Below are 21,818 nucleotides of genomic sequence, written 5' to 3' on the forward strand. Positions count from 1 at the left end.
TGAACCACAGGTATTTCTATCCCGTTTATATCTATCATGAAAACAGGAATGCCCATCATACAGGCATGCCAGCTGTTGCCATGGTGATTCAAGTTGCTGTCTGTTTGCAAGGAAACATGAAAAATAAGTTGGGGAATCTGCTCATGGCCGTGCTCTGCAGTTGTGTGATCAAAATAACAAACATGACAGAAATCCATCTGACCAGTCAGGAGCAGCTGGTCAGACCGTGGATGACCGTCATGTCCTCCTCCTAACCCTAACCCTACACTGCACAATAAAAGACGTACTCAAAGCTGGCCTGACTTCTAAGTCATACGAGTTAAAATTTGTGTCTAAATCATCTGGAAATCCCACAGTGTAAGCATGGCTTTAATATGTCTTCATTTAAACACCATACTTGTACTAATTTATCTCAACCAAAAATACAAGTAAATGGTAGTTTTTTAATGTTGATTTATATATAACAATAATAATAATAATAGTAGTAGTAGTAATAATAATAACAATAATAAATAAAAATACGTTTAAAAAGCACTTTCAAAGGACTGTAGATAAAGTTAAGAAAATGAAAATAAACACTTGATAATAAGAACATTTAAAAATCTTAAAATGACTAAAACTAAAGAGAGCCTGTAATACATCCAGGCCTGCCTCCTCTGAAAACATACCGCAGAAACTTCTGCACTGCTGAGCAACTTTGGATGACGTACAGGAAGACAGAATGGGGAAAAGCAATGCCTGCTTGATGTGTCCTCCCCTTCTATGATGAGAGGAAATATCTATGGATGATGTGTTCTTCATGAATAAATTCTAAGAGGTGACTCTTTTATGCAAAGATGAGAGCTGTTTGTTGGTTAATTAACCTCAGAATTAAGGCATGATCTTTACTTCACACCAGTCGATCATGGGCACAGCTGCTGCTTCATGGGAAAAAAATACATTTCTATACCAAACATGCTTAGTCCTGGAAAAAAACATGTTTGCTTATCTTGTGATATTGTTAACAAAGCTGTTGTATGGTTTTCCTGGCATTTCAAAAAATAAACCTAGAACGGGGGAACATTTGACCAGTGAATGCACATGAATTTCTACTGGAAGCTGCTGATTTGCTGACTGATGTTACCTCAGTTTTCCTGCCTTTGTTTTTTTGTCTTGTTTTGTTGTTATTTGTGTGAAACACATCATGCTGACTCCGCTATAAAACTGTATCTCACTTTGAATATTTCTGTTTAAATACAGATTAAATAATAAAATAAAATTACTCCTTTTGTTTCAGAGTATTCAAACACAGTTCACTAAACTGAATGTCTGATGAACTCAACTGTAACTTAGGTTATGTTTGCTAACTTAATGCAGTGACTTTTTAATGTTTCTAAAGTGACTTGCTTGAATAACGGTCTCCTGCCATGGAAGGGCAACTGAGTATCTTACTCAACAAATAAGCAGTAAGTTTTTTATTCTGTCCTTAGGCAGATGCTAATGCCACTGTTGTTTGCTGATACGCCACTAGGGGGCACTGTGGGCTTAGACAGCTCTGGACAGTATCGATTCCTGTTTCTTTGCAATAGCAAGCTGTTTGTTAATGATTGTTTTGTATGGGTAGAGGGCTTTTATCATTTGTATTATTATAGCAAATAGTTCCAGACTTTATTCACACTGAATTTATGTGCAGCTACGTACTGACCCTGACTCCATTTTAGGGAAAAAAAAAAAAAAAAAAAAAATTTCATTGAAGGGCAACAGAACACATTACTCAACAAGTAAACAGTGAGTGTTTTTATTTCAGCCTTAGCTTTAATGTAGAGGCAAAAAGACAAACAATAAACCCAGTCACATGACATTACTGGTTTTTAAATGACTTAAAAGTATTTTCAGAGTGAAGCTAAGCTCAGATTGAGAAAAGGATAAAATAAGAAATCAAATAAAAAACATCAAACCAAAGAACAAACAACATAAAATATTTAAAAAATAAAATAAAAGTAAACACTGAAGACATTTTAAGGAAAAACTAAAAAGACCTTCCATAATACTATATTCCTTATTTGTGCTATAATTAAAACTGTAAAATGTTTTTCCTTTTCAGACAGCTAATTCATTTTCATAAAAATCTCTTCCTTTAAGAGCAGTGTTTCATCAATAATCTGTCATTGTCGAGCACAATAACACACCTGCTTAATCTGAGGAGGAAATTAGCAGGTGAAATAAGACCGACCTCTCATAGAGGAACTTTGATCCACAAATGTTGGCGCCCTCTAGTGGAAATACTTTACAGTAAAATGAGCTTATTTGGTCTGCCAACAGAGGATTCATAGGCTTAGAACAATAAGGGTTAACATTTAAAATCTACCATAAAAACAACCTTATTTCCAGCAGCTTTTTAACATTATCTCTTAAAGTTGGTGCCTCCAGCTGACTGTCTAAGATGCTGGGACATTATACTGGCTCCTCCCACTCTAGAGTCCAGCACGGTCTCTGTGTAATCCTGTTCCCCTACAAAGACAAGTTCAAACAGAGACGTGTTAGTCATACTGGTATCAACTTTACACACAGAGCTGGGCACACATCCATGAATCTGTTACTGAATGATCATCAGCATCAAGTTAGAATGAGATTTTGATGAGCTCTTAATTTGGAAAATGATTGAAAGCTTAAAGTCATTTTCTGAGCATGAACATACAGCCAACTATACGCTAGAGCAGTGGTTCTCAAGTGGTGGGTCAGGACCCAGAAGTGGATCATGGGGCTCTTTCAAATGGGTCGCGAACAAATGCCCAGGAAAAAAAAGTGGTGAAAGGTCTATAATGTATGGAAGCCCTAAGAGGACACACATCCATACTTTTTATTTTACTTACTTTTCCTGTGATAGCAAGCACAATTTCAGCCTCCAAGCTCATTTTCTCAAGTTTTCCACTTAATCATCTAATCATCTTGGGATAACAAAGGTTTCCAAGATAGCAAGGTAATTCTCTAAATACTTCCTCTGATACTAAAACTGCATGCTGTCCAGGGAAAAGGGAGTAAAAATAAATGTGTGCATGCATGCTTTTTGTACCGATGCACTTTTGTCCTGTCTCTTTGTTTAATCATGTTTTATTCCATTTAAGGTCCAAACTGCAACATTTTTCATAAATGAATTGAAGAGACTGAAAATCACAATGAAATCTAGTTTTGATTTCCAATAACAGGGTATTGGTGGTGGGTCCTGATGCCAGACCAGCTGAGATCCACTGCTTTAGAGAGCTAATTGAATGAAGAGTCAAAACGCCCCAGGTGCTTCTGTATTAAACTGCTGCTTTTATTTTTGAATCTGGATTATTATGGATGCATTGTTAATAAATTAGTCTTTATCTGGATTTGAACCCTGATGCAGCAGGACTAGTTTTGTTGTGGATGTGTAGATTGTGGCTGCAGCGTTGGTTTGATCTTAAAATTGTCAGAATCACAAGAATCAGAGCTTTCTAGAAATGTATGGCATGATACCTCAACATAAATTTTTCATGTTAATGTCAACTAAAGCTGTGAATCTTGACTGCTCTCAGGATTTAATTAGATTGTGATTACCATGCCAATGTTTTTTTTCAACTGGATATCAGGATGCATCAAGATAGACTGCACCCTCAGTTTGCTAAATCACTGCACATGGCGACTTTTTTATCAGTGCAGGGAAGCTGTCAGATAAATATAAACTACCATTGTTAATGTCAATGTCTTTGTATTGCACATGAAAATAACTAACTATTAATTTAGAACAGAAACAACAGAAGTTAAGGCCTTTATTAAGGGGTAACAGAGTTTTTGTGCCCACCTCTGATTATGTCAGACATGTAGACTTTAAATTCAACAGGATTTCACGCATGTTGAACATTCTGGTACCCTGAAATAAAAATGAGAAAACACCAAGTTAAAACAGATTGACATCATGATTTATAACAGGAGATAAAAAAGAGCTCTAGACTGAGACAGATTTTTATCTTTAAATTAAAAGCTGCTAGAAAGGATGTGTTTCTCACCATTTTTCTTTTTTCTCCACACGATGAATCCAGCGATGCAGACTGACAGGAGCAGCAGTCCTGCAGCAACTCCCATTATTATAAGAAGCCAAGGAAGAGAACTGTAACAAACTAAAAGAAGATTTCTTCAAACACCTGGACCTAGACATTAAATATGTTGATTTCCTGTTGTAGAAACTGGCAGACTAATGTGGGCCCTAACAGGTGTTTTGTTTTTTAGCATTAGCTTCATTTTTCATTTTTAGGCGATCACTTGTTGATGTCGGAAAGGTTCAGTGGTTTAGCCATGACTGTGTTCATCAATAATGACCAAAGCTAACTCAAACACCAGTCTTACCAACAACGTTGTACAATGTGTCCAGTCTGGTGACGATGTCCTCCTCCACTCCAGAGAGCTGAAACACACACTCGTATCTCTTCCAGTCTTCAAGTTTCACTGATGAAAGGTTCAGGTCAGCACTCATCTGGAAGGTGCCATCATTGTTTGGGAGGATCTCTCCGTGGTCCACACCCTCATAAAGCTCCTCTCCATCTTTCCTCCAGAACATCACAGCTCTGTCAGGGTAGAAACCTGTGGCGAAGCAGCTGACTGAAGAGGAGGGAGACTTCTCGATGAAAGATACTGAGGGAAGAACTGAAGGAGAGAAACAGAAAAATGATATGGTAACGTTCTCTTTTGAGCCATCTTGAGAAAGATTGAATTGAGCTTCTCTTTGCTGCTGCCTCTGCAAGATGTTTTTGCAACCCTCCTCCACCCCAGCTCCTCCTCTATACTGCACCTGACCTTATCACTGCCATTCTGTTTTCATTGCCTGCTCTGCTTTGGGTTTTTGCTGCTTCTTCCTTTTACTCAGGCTTTCCTTGTATGCACAGGAAGAGCAGGAATGTGTGCCGTCCCTGCTTGATGCTTTCCTCGTAATTATTAAGTGAAAATTAATAACTGCTAACACAGGAGCGTATTCATAACTACAGATCATGTGCTTCTTGATAAAGTGGTCCTAACTGAAGTTCATCAGTGGATTTGGTCATGTAAATTTACCTGTTTGCTGCAGAAACTTTCTCCCATAGGTCAGATACTCCTTCAGCCAAATGGGGCAGTCATGGAGGTAGGATTTTTTTCTGTTGTTTATTCTCTGTTTGTCAGCATCCCAGATGAGTTTGGTCCTGAGTGCCTCAGGTTTTAGAGCAGTCCATGTCAGTGCCTTCAGGTCCAGTGCCATGAAGTCGTCTCCATCATAACTATATTTCAAAAAACCAGCAGTCTCTCCAGTCTCTTCATCCCACTCACAGCCACTCATCATCAGTAAAACGTGCGCACCTGAGAGACAGAAGGACCAGAAATGACAATCTAGCACAGCACATATCCCCCCTCATCTCTGGGGGGTTGTGTTTCATTTCTGCCCCTGCTTGCACTGAATGCATCTGTAACAATGGTGGTCAAATCTCAGCAATCACTGTGCAACCGAAACGCTGATGACATGCAACCAAAAGTTGAAATTTATATGCTCACACCGTGGTCCAATAGTCACTCACAGCCTAAGTCTTTGCACTGACAAATAAAATCAGGAACAAGCAGGCGTGGTGCCAGGGCCTATTAAAGGTCACATATTATGGAAAATACACTTTTTCAGGCTCCTCTACAAAATTATGTGCCCCTGGCCTGTCTAAGATTCAGACACAGGCATGTTTTGAGGACCTCTGAGACTGATATAATCTTGTCTTAAAAGGGTAAAATATGTGACCTTTAAGGCCTGTATCCACAGCCAACTTTTTAAATTCCAAACCAGTGTAGTCCAAAAGCATCCTCAGCATCAGCTGTTTCTTAAAGCTGTCTCAGTTAAAAAAAAAAAGTTCAACTTTTAGAATGCTCATTAATGTTACTTCTCCCTCACTTGCCAATCAAAACCAAGAATGGGCGGGGCTTCTGACAATAGCAGGAGAGAAACCGATCTGACTTTGTCATCTTTATTTGAGTCTGCAGCTGCTGCCGTTGTCAGGACAGGATTCCTTTACATTGTCTGCATGTCTTCTGTGTGGCATATGGAAATTTGAAGCACAGAGCGATTTTAAAGCAAAGTTACAGATTCTACTGAGGAAGGCGTAGCAACAATGAGCGCTGGAGAGAAGTGCTTTGGAATTGAGGTCCTGGGAGGGGGGCACATACTTTTTTACAGAACTTTATCAAATCTTAAATGTCATCAGCAGGCTTTGCGGTGCATTCACAACCCACTTTAAGGATTAACTCTTAACATCCAATTATTACAGATGTTTATGTAAAAATAGGAAGGGAGATGTGTTTGGGGGTGTTCAGAGAGAACATCTTTGTTAGTCTGAAAATCTGGGGAAGTAAAAGTGTTTAAAAGAGGAATTAAAAACATACAGTACCTCCACTTTGGTTTAAGCTTTGCATGATGTCCACAATATGAGCTCTAAAGGAGTGCTGATTCTCCAAACACAACTCTGAGTCCCACTTCTGGTGGTCTGGGGTATTTCTCATCATTTCTGTTGCCCAGTCATATACTTTTGCTGTCTTGTTGTTGCTGTCACAGTATCCTAATTCCACTCCATCAACCACTACTGTGGCCATAAACTCTGGAAAACCTGGGAGTCCATAAACTGCTGAGAGGAAATAGTCCAGGGAGTGTTTCTCTGTAAGAAAAAAATGATTTTAGTTTAAACATTTCTCATGTACTACCTATGTCTGACTGGCTAAAATGTAATGATAATACATTTAAAAAAAAAATAAACACTTGAGAAATATCTGCCTATGCTGAATTGTAAATATCATGAACTTATTTTATGCCAGGAATCAAAACATCTCTGAATGCTAAACATTCACAGTGCATGCTGCTTCAAAATTTGATCTTGTACGCTCAAATTAATGACATTTCAAACTCACCACTGCTCTACAAGTACTTCAGCTCATTTTCTGTTTGAATGTGTTTTCTTTTTAAACAAATTAATCTCTATCTGATAGGAGATAAGATGCTCACATGGCTGCATATGTAATTTGTAAACGTGTTTTATTCTGAAGTAGCTCATGCTGAAGTCCTACCAGACCCACAGCACACTGTTGTTAATATTCTGGGATACACGGTAAGGACTGACTGAGGTGAAAAGAGGAGAAATGAGAGGTAGAGAGATATAATTGCGCCAGTTTAATACCGGTTTCATTTGGTGTTAAGTTGCACCGCTTTTACTGCTTGTTGCAGTTAAACGTTGGCCTTTATGGATTACTGTCTGTTTGTAATGAAGCTGATTTGCACCCTCCTACTGTTCCTCACTTACGTACATGTTGATTCAGACAGGGCGCTGATTGCTTGGCTGGACAGTTTGCATGAATTTTATGTGCGGATAGCGCGGATTTCCGCCTTGCATCTGCTCTGTGGTGAGGCACAATATATTTAGACATTTTCACAGCTAAAACAGATGCAAAAAGCTGTGCTATTCTGTAGTGGATCTACCCCTTATTTCTTGAGAAATTTCAACCAGCAGACTTTTTCTACCTTTTTTTGATCAAACTTTGATCGAACTTTATCACTTGTCAGACCAATTCTATCCTCTTCATCGACACTTCCATTCAACACTTATTATATAATTATGGATGCTTTAACTTTTCCTGTAGAATCACATCTCAGGACTTGTGCTGACTCTGTATAATGAAGGAGTTAAACTCCACATGGTGGCCTTGTAGAGTCAGTTAGATTCTTGTTGAGTAAACAATCCCTCATGCCGTCACCACACATGGTGTTTAAATTCACTCAGTAACGCTGCTGTAGCTCACTGAATCAGACTATTCTCACCTTTACCCAGGGACTATGAGTGATTGTGCCTTCAGGTTTGTGAACACTCACTTTTAACATCTCAGTCTACTAGGACTTTCATTTCTACTGTCATACCACATTATACTATGTTTTCTCTTATTTCAATATTACCTGTGAAATTTTCATTTTTGTATTTTATGTCAAGTAGATTAAACGTTTTTCAGTTGACTGAACCAGATTCTTCTTTATTTGAGAAGTGTAACTAGTTCATCAGTGAAGGAATAAGTAAATGATAATCTTTATTTTCACGATAAAATCTGAAAAAGGAGAACCAGATCAGCAACTCAAAAAGAGAAATTAGAAATGACAGAGTCTCCTGAATGCAGCACGACTGTCCATTTAAACTCTCTAAGCCTCACTGGCATGAACATAACAAGGATTATACTGTCGATGCATCATTTTATAACACTACAACACAATAATATCTGTAAATTAATTAAAGCATTTAAAATTAAGCTATGAGACTAAGGATGTGTGGTTTTACCTGCAGATGAAACACGACAGAGAAGGAGCAGGACGGATAAAATCTTCATGTTCTGATGATTTACCTCTGGTCTGAAGAGCTGGAGTGAACTGATTCAACAAGTTCTTTTGGTTTTATAAAGTGAAGCGTGGGATCGGCTGTTTATTCATCACTATTTCCTCATACAGACAAATTTTCCAGAGCAACAAGCCTGAGAATAAAAAAATGTGTTATCCTCAGAAAAAGTCCCCATCAACCATGACTCACGTTAAAACAACTGTGACAATCGTCTTCAGTCTGTGTTCTTCATTTCTGTCATTGGAGTGCTTTATTGTTGTTTAAAGAACCTCAAATAAACCCGAGACACAAACCTTTATTTTACCTTTCCCAAAGACCAGTCTGATTCAGTTTATTCATGTTTCTATTGATGCTGCAGGGGGATAATGCACAGATTTATGTTTTTAATATGAGAACAGAGAAATCCAGCGATCGGAAAAATCATCTTTGAAGTCTTATTTTTAGTGGACCAGGTGTGCCATTTTGAAAATGTATTTCTTTAATATTTCTATTTGAGTAGTATATTTGAGAGGACTAGAAAAGTCCTAACCTGCCTCCTCATTTCATAATAAAACACAAATGGAAATAAAAAAGATAAAGAGCCAAAAGTCTTCTTCTCAGTGATCCATCTGTTCTCCTGATCATAATGTGATATTCTGAATTTAATGCTCAGAATTAAAGTATTCCAGAAAACTTGGGACAGGGGCAAGAAAAGACTGGGAAGGTTGTGGGATGCTTAAGAAACACCTGGAACATTCCACAGATTCAACAGTGTTTTTTTAACAGGTGATAAACCGGGTTTAAAAAGATTATTCATGAAAGGCTTAGTTGTCCCCAGTCAATGATGGTGCAAGATTCTCCAATTTGTGAAAGTCTGCATGAGTGAATAGTCCAACAGTTTATGAACAAATTTACTAAATGTGCAACTGCAGGAAATTTGGAGATTTCACCATCTACAGTTCATAATATCGTCACCAGATTCAGAGGATCTGAAGAAATCTGCTCTTAAGAGGCAAGACTGAAAACCAGCATGACTTTCATTATTCTGTGGTTACAACATAGTACGTCACTGCATCAACAAATGTCATTTAACCCTTGAAGGGGCAAGGAACAATACAAGGGCACTTCACTGACAGTGATTTTTACCATAATAATAATAAAAAATATATATACTGTAGCTGACAATAGTAAAAAAATAATGGGATGTCCACCAATAATATTCTAGAGATTAAATTGTGAATTCCTAAGTATTTGAATGAGTGTCTTATAAAGGGTTAAAACTCTACCAGGATGAAGCTGAAGAATCAGTTCAGACTTGTCTCCTCTGAAATGCTGCACTGTTGAGCAACTTTACATGACATACATGAAGACAGAACGAGGACAACGTTGCTATTCACTTAATGAAGCCTCACGCTAGTGCATTCAGGACAGGATAACAATCAATCAATCAAACTTTATTTATATAGCACCTTTCAAACAAATTCAAGTGCAGTTCAAAGTGTTTTACAGGAGTGTACAAAAGTGATTGAGTAAAAGGTAAAAAGGTTTAGAGACTAATGCACACAAAAAGTAATTCGCTAAAATAATGAAAAAGATGGATGATTAAATGCATAAATGAATATATCTAAAAATATACTGTATGTAAATGACAAAGCAGTAAAGGAAACAAATATATAAGAGACATTGAAATGAGCATAAAATCAATAAAAAAAATAAAACAATGTTAAAGATTTAACATTCCAAATAATTCAAAGCCTATAAAACTGGACATAAAAACATAGATGGTTTAAAGATGATGCTTAAAAATAGAGTGAAACAGAACAATGATTGTGATAGCACATATAGTCATAAAAATCATAAACAACGACATAAAAGCCAGACTGAATAAATGAGTTTTCAGCTTGTGTTTAAAAATCTTGATAGTCTCAGATCCTCTCAGATCCTCTGACAGGCTGTTCCACCGTCTTGGAGCATAAAAGCTGAAAGAAGATTCACCATACTTTTTAGTTCTGCTCTGTGGAAAAGCCACAAGAGAAGTCCCAGAGGATCTGAGGGTCCGTCCAGGTTCATAAACTAAAACCATCTCTGAAAGGTAGTCTGGGGCGAGGCTATGAGCTTTACAAACTAATACAAGAATTTTAAAATCAACACGGAAACAAACAGGCAACCAGTGCAAGGACTTTAACCCTGTAAAGCCTGAAAACACAAATTATAGGTGGAAAATTCTGATTTTTTGGAAATGAAATGTTTATTTCACTTTCTACTGAAATCCAAAAACTCAAAATTTCCATAAAAATGAACATATCCATTTTTTGTATCTCATTTGATACATGAGGTGTTTTTGGTAACTAATAATCCACCTGAGGGCGTTTTTATCATTCATCAGATTGTATTCAGAAGTTTTTTTTAGTAATTTATTGTCTTTGTCTTTGCTTGTGGTACAAAGACAGCCTGCAAGGCCTGTGCTGAAATAAACTCTGCTGTACCTGTGACTGGGTCTTTTTCTCTTTAAAAGGGGCAACAGAGTCCAGGGCAGATTTACAAGCATGGGTAAAAAGAGGGACGAGCTCTTCTGTGTTAAAATTTTGGCAGTTAAAGACACAGAATCATAAATCTCCTCACACCTACCAGCAGACATAGAATTGAAATCTCTCTAAGAAACAGGTGCATTATCAGTAGAACTTGGCTGAGATAAAATCATGTTAAATAAGACATGGTTTGTGGTCTGACGCACAGAGCGCTGGCAGGTGGATTTGGATTAAATTGGAGAAGTCGGATAGCTGGTGGGTGAGATTGTCTGCTGGTGGTGTGGACGGGGATTTGGAGACTGTGGGGAGGGAGTGTGGAGAGGAGCAGGGATGTGGGTGTGGTTTGAGGGAGCGGTGCGTTCGAGTGACCAGGGATTATTGTGAGGGAGAGATGTGGCTCAATCCAAAATTCAGTCATGTAGATTTCAGTGTTTTCATGTTTACAGCAACCATATTCCAATATATCTATTGTGTTAAGACACAAATTATGGATTTGACTTTACAGGGTCTATAAGAAGCTTTAGGACAGCAATCAGCTACCCCGCCTCTCAGGATCAATCCCATAATGTCTGAAGGGTGACTCAAGATCTCATAAAATATCAAAACCATCTATTAAAGTAAAGTATAGGTGGTGCAGGAGGTTTGGAGCCATTTGTTTAGATCCCAGAGGTTGTTGAGGCGCTCCTCTTCGTAGTTGTGGATGATGGTGGAGATAAAAACAGTCTTTCTTGTGTTCTTTAAAACATTAAAAAGCAAATTAAAATCCATTTTGATACATTCGGATTTTCAGAAAGTGCTGTCGTCAGTTCCAGCTTGAAGCACGATGTTCGTCACGCGGGGTGTGCAGGAGTTTCTTCTGGATCATGGGGATGGTGGCTCTGGGGAAACAGTGAGCGATGGCATTCGCACGATCGATGTGACTGACCATTGAATCTCTGATGATTAAGGTGGGAGGGGGGATGAGAAGGTGAGCAGATGTCTAGGGACTGTCAGGTAACAAAAGTACGGTCAGCGTAGATGTCCTCGTCACTGTTGAGAGAGAGTGGGGGTAAGACATGAATCAAACAGCTCCAAGACTGGGAACCAATCCCAAGACTAATGTTGAGAGCTACAGACTGTCTATGGGTGCCTGCTGAACCGCCTGAGCTAAACAAGTGGTGCATTTCATCAGACATAGCCCACTCACACTGGTCACCTTATGAAAAAAGGCACATAGAATTTTAAAAAGCAAGGGTTTCACTTTTTAAATGAGCTACATTTTTGTTTAGGCCAAAATGAACTAAACTTTTATGTTTGCTTTTACAAGAATGGGGAGTACGTAGGTTACAAATGAGAGCTGAAAACATTTATGTAATGTTTGATGTCTTTGCTCATGTCCATGGGCCCCCTGTGTGCTAGACCCTGGAAAATTTAGTTCAGTTTAGTTTAGTTTATCCATCTATAAATTAATTAATTAATTTATTAAGCACATTTGTAAAAGCACAGCCAGACAGAGAAATGTGAATAAAAGTAAATCACATGTACAGGTGAGGTAGAAACCCACAATGATCTTATCTCAACAACCTCACCTAATGAGGTCTACATGTAATAAACAGTTCAGTACAAAATCAACTACCAAGTTCTCACTGAAATAAAAAACACAACAGAAAAGATGTTATTGGGTTCTGATGTTTGAATTACTTATTCATGCTGCATGCAGACCCCTTTTCATCACTGTCTCTGCTAATTTTTCCCCTTTTACTCATTTCACAGCTTACAAACATTTGCCACTTTTAACCTTTTTTGATACTTTCTAACCCATTTTCACTGCTGTAAAGATTGATTTTTTGGCACTTTTACCCATTTTTGCCTGTTTTTGTCTTCCTTAGACCCTTTTTTGCTCCTTTTATGCCATTTTTTGTCTTTCTTAAGCCTTTTTTGCTGTGATTATTCTACTTTTAACACACTTACCAAATTTAGCCACTTAAAACTTCTATTTTCTATTTTCTAACCCCTTAAATACTTTGTACAGTGACTTTTGGCCTTTCTTTGCCCCCTAACTCAATTTTGCCACTTTTAACCATTATTTGTGTCAGTAATCCCATTTTTTGTCTATTTTCTGCCATTTTGCAACTTTTTAAACCACTTTTCAACATTTTTTTTGGTCCTGATTATAATTTATTTTTCTTTTTGAGCCCATATTTTTTATACTTTCATCCTTTTTTTTCCTCTTACAACCAAATTTTGCCTTTCACTACTGTAAATGATCATTTTGGTTGCTACTTTGCTTCTTTCAATCAATTTTGCCACTTTTTAACCACTTTTCACCATTTTTATGCCAGTTGTTTACCCCTTTTTTGCTTTTTGTAGCCATTTTTGCCACACTTTTTTAACCCATTGTTGCCTCTTACAACCACTCTATGCCGGTTTTAACCTATTTCTGCTACTTTCAACCCATTTTCACTATCTTCACTATCACTATCTTTAATGCTAAATTTTGGCCTTTCTTTGCCACTTTTTACAAGTCTTCGACCATTTGTTGCTGCTGTTGTCCCATATGTGTCTATTTTAACCCCTTTCTTACCATTTTTTCTGTCAATTTGTATCCCTTTTTGCCTTTTTTGTCTGTTTTTGAAATATTTTCCCACTTTTGATCCATTTATGCCTCTTACAACCAAATTTGGTCACTTTTGACCTATTTTGTGATTTTTTAAAACCCTTTTTACTACATTAAATTATGATTTTTGATGTTATTCTACCACTTTTTTTTCTTAGAGCAATCTTTGCTGCCTTATCCCATTTTTTTTTACCTTAAACCCTTTTTTGTCTTACAATTTTTGCTGCTGTTATGCCATTTTTGTCTCTTTTAACCAATTTATGCCTTTTAAAGCCCATCTTACCCCTCTTTACCCATTTTCCAACAATTTTTCTGACAATTTTTACTATTTTGACCCATTTTGGCACATTTTTTGCTTTTTTTATAATGGCTTAGCTCTGAAGTCTGATATTACTTTCCTAACGGTTTAGTTCAATGTACCCATCTATATAATTAAAGGGGACATATTTTACCCTTTTTAGAAGATTTTATTGGTCTCAGAGGTCCCCAGAACTTAGGTCTGAAGTTTGTTGCTGAAAAAACACTCTAGTATTGGAGTTTGCATGTCTAAAAACCCCTCTGTTTCAGCCCTGCTCAGATCGAGCTGTTTCTGTGTCTGTGGCTTTAAACGTTATTGAGCTGTCTGACTCCGCCCCTCTCAGGCTTGGGGCTCTCCTGAGGATCTGGAGAGGAGGGCAGAAGGGGAGAGGGCCATCAGTTCTATAAAGACTGATAATCAATCAAACTTGTGGCAGGATGAATGTCGGCTCTACAATTAAAGACCCTGTAAAGTAAAAAATAGATCTGCATTTGAGTTTGTTGTATGACAGATTACTGTGTTATGAACCCCCGGTCAAATGAAACATCTCAAAGTTTATAATTAAGCTTCAAAATCATGAAAAATTAAGCTGTAAAATCTGCTGCAGGATAGTGTGGGCGTGTCTGTTGAATGAGATGAAGCCACGCCCACTCAGGAGAAACAGGATCCTCTCAGATTAAAAAAAAAATTACGCTCTGAATAGAGGACTGACACCATTAGCCTGCCCTTTGACCTTACATTGACCATAGAAGAAGAGACAAAGTCTGTTTTCTGGCTCAAATCTCTGACAGATTTTTTTATTTCAGAAGCTGCTAAGAAAGACGTGTTTCTCACCTCTTTTCATTCTTCTCCAAATCAAGAATCCGATCAGGCAGATTTTTAGGAGAACAGCAAAAATTACAACAGACACATACGACCCATCGTTGGAATCTGCACCTAAAAAAGAAAAGTTATCTTCAAACACAGAGTTTATCAACAGCATTATAACCTATCACAGCATGCTGCATAATTCTGAACACATGTACTGGAAATCTTGTTTGAATTAACTTTAATTTCATTGGTTATGAACATTCAAGACACAAGGACCACTGTCAGTTTTACTTGGTCAAACAAATGGGCCCTCAATGACTCAATGACTTTTACCATACACTGTATAACTGAATGAGTTAGTTTCAGTTAGTAAGATTTACTCGTACATTTGTGTTTGATTATTTTTTTTGTGTGTCAAATGATTTGAAAGTTACTAAAAATACTTTGAATGATTGAGGACCGTTTACATTAAAACCAAAACTGCATTCTATTGATTCAGGAAAATAGACCGAGATAAATGCTTTGGATTTTAATGTTTCCAGAACTTGTTTTTTAAATAACCTAAAACTGTTCAGTCTTACAGTGAAAGCCTGAAAGGTTCACTTTAATCCAGAAAGTACCATAACTCCTTAAATAAGGAATGGGCCTTTTTTTTTTTACAAAGTTAATGAGGACGCCAAGCCTTTATAAGAAGGAGGCTTGTTATTTGAAGCCAGGCCTTCATTTCTGATTATCACTGACAGTATTATTGTTCAGATTTAAAATTCTCATAAAGAGGAATAATTGTTCTTAATTTTATACAAAGCAAAGAAACTTTAAATATTCAAATCCAGTTTTTCTCTAACCAATAAAGAAATAGTTTCCAATACTAAAACTGTGTCTATGAGCTTGGCACGAATCATGCATTTCATGTTGTAGAAACTGGAATTTTGATATGGGACCTAACAGGGATTGCTTTGTCTTTTTAGAGCCCCCTCAAGTGGACACCTCTCTGTTTGAGTAGTTGAGTAGACCAAAACTAAATCTAACACCAGTCTTACTAGTAAAGTGCAGTTCGTCCAGTCTGGTGACGATGTCCTCCTTCACTCCATCAAGCTTAAACACACACTCGTACTTCTTCCAGTCTTCAAGGGGAAGTTCCAGGTCAACAGTCATCTGGAAGGTGTCATCATTGTTTGGGAGGATCTCTCCGTAGTCCACGCCCTCATAAAGCTTCTCTCCATCTTTCCTCCAGAACATCACAGCTCTGTCAGGGTAGAAACCTGTGGCGAAGCAGCTGACTGAAGAGGAGTACGCCTTCTTGACGAGAGACACTGTGATAAGGACTGAAGGAGGGAAACAGAAACACAATATTTTTCATTTTCTTTCCAACCATCTTGAGAGAAAAAAAATGCATTGAGGTCATCTAATTTACCTGTTCGATCGATAACCTCTCTCACATAGGGCACATACTTTTTCAGTCGTCTGGGGCAGTCATTGATGTAGAAGTGATTTATGTACTCTAATCTAGGTTCGTCAGCATCCCATATGAGTTTGGTAGGCAGTGCCAGAGATGTTTCAGCCCTCCATGTTAACTGCTGTGTGTCCAGAGCCATGAAGTCCTCTCCATCATAACCATACTTTATAAAACTAGCAGTCTCTCTAGTCTCATCATCCCACTCACACCCACCTCTCATCTGTAAAACGTGCACACCTGAGAGACAGAAGGACGATAAAAAAGTTACATTTCAGCAATTTATGCTATAAGCACAATGCCCTTTATTTTTTAAAGTGGTAGTAATTGAAACAATAATAATAATACATACATACATATTACAATAACATTACAATTAAAATATACATTATCATTATCATTATTATTATTATTATTAACAGCTCTGATGTGGTATCCTTCCTCTTGCTCTGGAAACAGGTCGGTTTAATGCTGTACCTGAGCAGGAGCGAACATGTGTTTTGTGTGATTTGGGTGAAGTTGAAAATGAAATGCACTTTTTATTCTATTGTCCTCTGTACCACAAACTAAGATGTCAGCTTTTCTGTAAAAATGCCTAAAGACTGTCTTGATCTGTTTTCTATGTCTCATGAAGAGAGACTCCAATTTTTGTTTACACATAAAGTGTTTCAACTTGAATGCCTTTCATCAGCGTAAGAGGACACTTTATATTTGACTAAAGAAAACTAAAGCTGCTGTCTAATAAGGAGTGTAAGGTCTAAAAGCCAATGAGCAACATTCTGTTAACATTTGATTTGTTTCTGTTTGATATGCACTGTGATGAGCTGCTCCTGTCATTGCTTTATTGCTCTTTTTTGTTTTGTATTTCAGTGTCTTGTAAGTATCATGTAAACCTTAGCGGTTTAGGCTGGTGTTGGCCACAACTTTGAACATGAAACAATCATTACAGATGGTACTGAGTGATATTGTGAGTAATGATTAAAAGGTAATACTACCCACATGCTCACAAATTATTATGCACCTGCCTGTTTGTGACTGGTGGACGGCAAATAAGGTCAGCTTAGTGTGCTGGTCTTTAATGTGTTCCTGTAGGTGCAGTCTGAGTGATTAGATATTTAATCTCAGTGTAGGGCATGAGGCAAATTTATGACCAGCATGAAAGATACACTTAATTTATTGTAGTTAATGAGTAAACGAGTATCAGGGTCAATGTATAATGTAACATGAGTCTTAACAACACTAACACAAAGCTCAAATCAGTCATCTACATCAAGGGTTCCCAAACTTTTCAGCCTGCAGGCCCTAAAACGAAGATGCCAAAGACCGGAGACCCCCACTGACCTGAAGGTGGATGAAGCAAAGTTTAACATGGCGTTGCAAATTCAAGAATCATCATGTGCAGACTAATATTTTAAGGACTTTTTAAAAATTACTTTGATTTCAGCAGAAATCTAACCAAATGGTCACATTCTTACTTTACATTCATTCATTTTTTCCTTTTTTATAATAACAATGGGTAAAATGTACAATTTGAAATAATTAAAAAAATCTTTGTTTATTGGGAGGCATCTGGTAACCCCCTCTCAGTGTCTTGTGACCCCATGTTGAGAACCACTGATTTACATAGATGTGCAGGCTCACACATAAACACACAGCCACAAAACACACTCAGTCACTCAGCAGTGATGTTAATGCATGGTGTAAACAGGGTCACAGACAGTTGCTGGTGAAACAGGTTAGGAGGGTGGGGAAAACATGAAAACATGGAGGCAGGATGATGGATGAAGGATAAAGAATGTGTGTCTATTTTCACCTAAAAATCCAGAGAAATTATAACAAAAATGAAAACCTTTAAAACATTATAAATATAAAGTACCTTCACTTTGATTTAAGTGCTGCCTGATGCCGCCCATGAGAGATCTGAAGTCCTGCTGATTCTTCAAACACTCCCTTGAATACCACCGCAGATGGTTTGGGTTGTCTCTCATGAATTCTGTCGTCCAGTCATCCGTCTTCACTGTCTTACTGTTGCTGTCCCAGTATGAGAGCTGAACTCCATCAACCATCAGAGCACCAACAAACTCTGGAAATTCCTCGAGTCCACTGGAGGAGGTGAAAAGATATTCCAGGGAGTGTTTCACTGTAAGAAAAAGACACTTTTTAGCTTGCATGTTTCTCATTTACGTTCTATGGAGGTTTATCAAGAGTAACTAAAATGTAATAATCACATTATTTGCATTCACAAGGCCTAGATCTGTAACACAAACAAGTGAGGCCTCCATCAGTTCACCTTGAGTTGGCCCATACTTCATGGAGTCTCTGACAGACTCAACTTCAACTTCAACTTTATTGAGGGGGTGCTGCTTGTGTAGCGACCGGCAGGAAGTCAAATAAATGTCATGTATCACCTTCTATTGTTAAAAATAGTTTGGATAAATGCAGATTTTTTAAATGGCCATTTTTACCTAGAAGCATTTTAATTTAAAGAATTCTTTAGCTTCACAACATGAAACAACAGCCTGCAGTTTTTAACTCCAAGGAGATTAACAGTAAGTAACAGAGAGTGTTACAGTCTTACCTGTAGATGCCACATGAAACAAAATAAGCAACACAAAAACTGTCCTCATGGTGTTTCAATAAGTACACCCTGGCCCGTTACAAACAGAAAACAGGAACTACTGCAGATAATTGTCTTCTAGCTGCAAAGACATCAGAGCTAAGTAGACCCTGAGCTCTAGAGTCACTGTCCAACACGTGTCCCTCGCTAAATGTTATCTCCCCCCTTCAGATTCACGTCGCCTGATTGCTCGACCTGCAGCGCGAATATTTCCGTGTTCTCAAATGTTCGCCCCCACACCCGGAAGCGACAGAGGAGGGGGTTGACTTCTAGTAAATACCCGCAGAGTTTGTTTCTCCCATTCATGCTGTGATAAAAAAATGACGGAAATCGGCGCTGAATATCCGTGTTTTAGCTCTATATGTGAAGGAGGTCCGTCATGTGTACATTCACATCTCATTTTAACACTCGGATCAGAGCCAGGATTTCTCTGACGGACACAAACCATCCAGGTACGGTCCTGCACAGCTGCGGGTCACCTGTCCGTCTGTTAACGGTGAGTTTAAGTTTCACTCACCTTCAAAGAGTCACACCTAACATCTCACACTACACAGTGGCATTAAAGTACAACGAAAATGAGTCATAACGATGCCGAAATGACTCTGTCTCACTGTACATCTGTTGGCGTAATAACAACAAAATGAAAATATTTGTTATGTCCTTGGGAAGATTACTCAACGTGCTCTGTTCTATTTTTAACAAGTTTTGGATGAATCAGTCCTATATTTGTATTGTAGGTGCACTTAAAGCAGAAAATATTCTGTAGCCTATAAAGTGCCAATAACTCCTTGTCTACTAACCACTATCAGTTAAATGATATGTTTCCTCTGCTGCAGGTACCTGGTCAGTCATACAGAAGGGTCTTCACTTTCTGGCAACTTATAAAGGAGGTCATCTGGTTCAGGGAGAGCTTCACATCCTACCTCTGCAGAGAGAGCTGTCCCACGGCATCCCAAGTGTTCAAACACCCAATACTATCGATACAAGTTCATTTAATATTACATTTTTTACAGCTAAATTAATGCAGTCTTTATTAACAGAATCTTAATCTAATTGAAATAAATCCATAGCATACCTTTTGAAAAAAAACAAAAACAAATTAAGCATCCTGTCTTTAACTGACAGCATAATAAAGATAAATGATGTAATATGGTACTGTTATGTTCTGTTTGAGTCAAATGCATGTTTTAAGGAGCATTTAAACCTTAATCTGGTGTAGCTGATAATGTCATGTAGTGTAGTCTGCACATCTAAATATTTTACAGATTAGTTCATCTACAACATAACACTTTGTGATTGTGATGTAAAATACATTTTGAAGCAAACACTAAGCAAAACATGTCCATCAACCCCAAATTTATGGCCAAGCAAAAATACATGAAGTGAGTAATTTCTACCAAAATTAAGGCGCCTTTATTTTGCAGACAATATAATAAACAAACACATATTTATACTCCTAAATAACGACTGTGGAATGTTTAGACTGTGAGGATGTCTATATGAGAGAAAAATTAGGGTTCATTCTTTGCAAAGATTGTTGCTCCAGTCACCTTATTCAAATATTTCCAGATTCAGGAACACAGAGCTGGATTATGACAGTACTTTGAGTATTTAAATTGCAATGAGCATCTTCTGGAGGGGCATCAACCTTCACAGGGAAGGAACCAGGCTCTTGAATAAAAACTTGTCTTCTGAGGAGGTTGGAGTGAACAGGTACAGCTGATGAGGCTGGACTGAAGATTGTAGAAGTATCATCTGTCTTTGGCTCTCCCCTGGTTGTTTTCTTTGTCCCCCTTTTCCCTGTATGAAAACCATCATAGCTGTGTGAAACCACATGAAGTTAGCAGTAAAGTTCTGACTATCAGGTCACTGTTCTTTACCTGGTTTGTATTATGATTGTTCTAACATCAAAGTAAAGTGATACATATACTATAATGAACATGCAGGCTCTCATTCAGTGGAAAAATCATAAGCAGAATGCAATGGCTTAGAGATTTACAATTAACATAAATGCTTATTAGTGGTCAGCATTGATTACAAAATACTGGACATCATAAGAATTCTTATAGATGAATCACAGTCCAAACCATGATTTCACCCAGTCTTGATTTTTCCCTCCTCTTTATATGCATCATACCCTCACTTAAATCATAGATTGTTATTTAGTAGTAGTCTTTCTGTTCCATAGACCTTAGTTTCATTAATAACAGACCTGTGTGGCAGTCTGCAGGTATTTTAGCAGCAGAGAGGAGTCACAGGGTTTACATCCATTCCTAGTAAAGAGTTTGGATATGTTTCCAACTTATACTACACCTTATTAATGAAGATGTAAACATTTTCTGTGTCAATTCTGTCTTTTGATAGGTACAAACAAGTAAAACAATCTGTAAAGCTACTGTTTACCACACAATCAGGGTGTTTCGTCTTCTGTTCACCCACCTGTGACAGCCTGTGATGGGGCTGCGTCTGCATCTGTGCATCGCTTCTCCCTCTCTTACGTGTCCCGGCGCCTCTCCAGTAAACTTTAGCCTATTTCCCCCCTGGTAAAGTCACATTGAATCATGAGAGGCATCTGACTGCAGACCTCGAGCAAACCTCTACGCTGGGGCATTCAGCTGCAGACCTGCACGCTGGGGGAGAAGGGTCTACCTGCAGCCGCAGCCTCTACAAACCACGCCCCGTACAAAACATGCCTACCCCAATGAGCTACCCCTAAACCTAACCAGTGGAAACTAAAATGCTAAAGCCAAGCTAATAGTACAAGTGGGCGTGTTTTGTAGGGGGCGTCTTTTGTCGGGGGTGTGGTTTGTATGGTGGCTGCGGGTGCAGGGGGCGTGGTTTGTACGGGGGCCGCGGCTGCAGTTGGGTATTATTGTGCTGGGGTAGACCTCTGCGCTGGGGCGTGACGTACATTGCCCAGGCCCGTGGACCTCTATGCCAGGGTGTGACGTATATTGCCCGTGACGAATTTTCTGCTCTATCTGCTTGCCCACTGGCTTACCCTAAATCTAACCACTCGGGTTTTAATGCCTAAACCGAACCACTCGGGTCTTAATAGAGTAGGGGTCAGGGTCTGCTGCTGCACACCCCAGTGTAGAGTACGGGGCTATGCTAAGGTCTAGTAAGCACAGCAATGTAGTCATGCTAACAACACCTAACACG

General features: G+C 38.3%; 2 protein-coding genes across 2 annotated transcripts; both read right to left on the reverse strand.

Moving 5' to 3' along the window:
* Nucleotides 1-1,811: 1,811 nt before the first annotated feature.
* LOC121523983 (major histocompatibility complex class I-related gene protein-like) lies at nt 1,812-8,411 on the reverse strand. Its single transcript, XM_041809118.1, has 7 exons — nt 8,319-8,411; nt 6,396-6,659; nt 5,050-5,328; nt 4,348-4,644; nt 4,011-4,121; nt 3,806-3,874; nt 1,812-2,490 (listed from the first exon to the last, which is right to left on the reverse strand). Exons 1-6 carry the CDS (start codon nt 8,365-8,367, stop codon nt 3,849-3,851), a joined length of 1,026 nt encoding a protein of 341 aa, XP_041665052.1. The 5' UTR covers nt 8,368-8,411; the 3' UTR covers nt 1,812-2,490; nt 3,806-3,848.
* A 2,379-nt stretch (nt 8,412-10,790) lies between these two features.
* On the reverse strand, nt 10,791-18,883 carry LOC121523982 (major histocompatibility complex class I-related gene protein-like). The gene is made up of 6 exons (XM_041809117.1): nt 18,618-18,883; nt 17,916-18,179; nt 16,001-16,279; nt 15,627-15,911; nt 14,611-14,712; nt 10,791-11,911 (listed from the first exon to the last, which is right to left on the reverse strand). The coding sequence occupies exons 1-6, from the start codon at nt 18,664-18,666 to the stop codon at nt 11,862-11,864; spliced, it is 1,029 nt and encodes a 342-aa protein (XP_041665051.1). The 5' UTR covers nt 18,667-18,883; the 3' UTR covers nt 10,791-11,861.
* Nucleotides 18,884-21,818: the final 2,935 nt, after the last annotated feature.

This window comes from Cheilinus undulatus, linkage group 16, assembly GCF_018320785.1.
Source record: "Cheilinus undulatus linkage group 16, ASM1832078v1, whole genome shotgun sequence".
NCBI classification, from domain to species: Eukaryota; Metazoa; Chordata; class Actinopteri; order Labriformes; family Labridae; genus Cheilinus; species Cheilinus undulatus.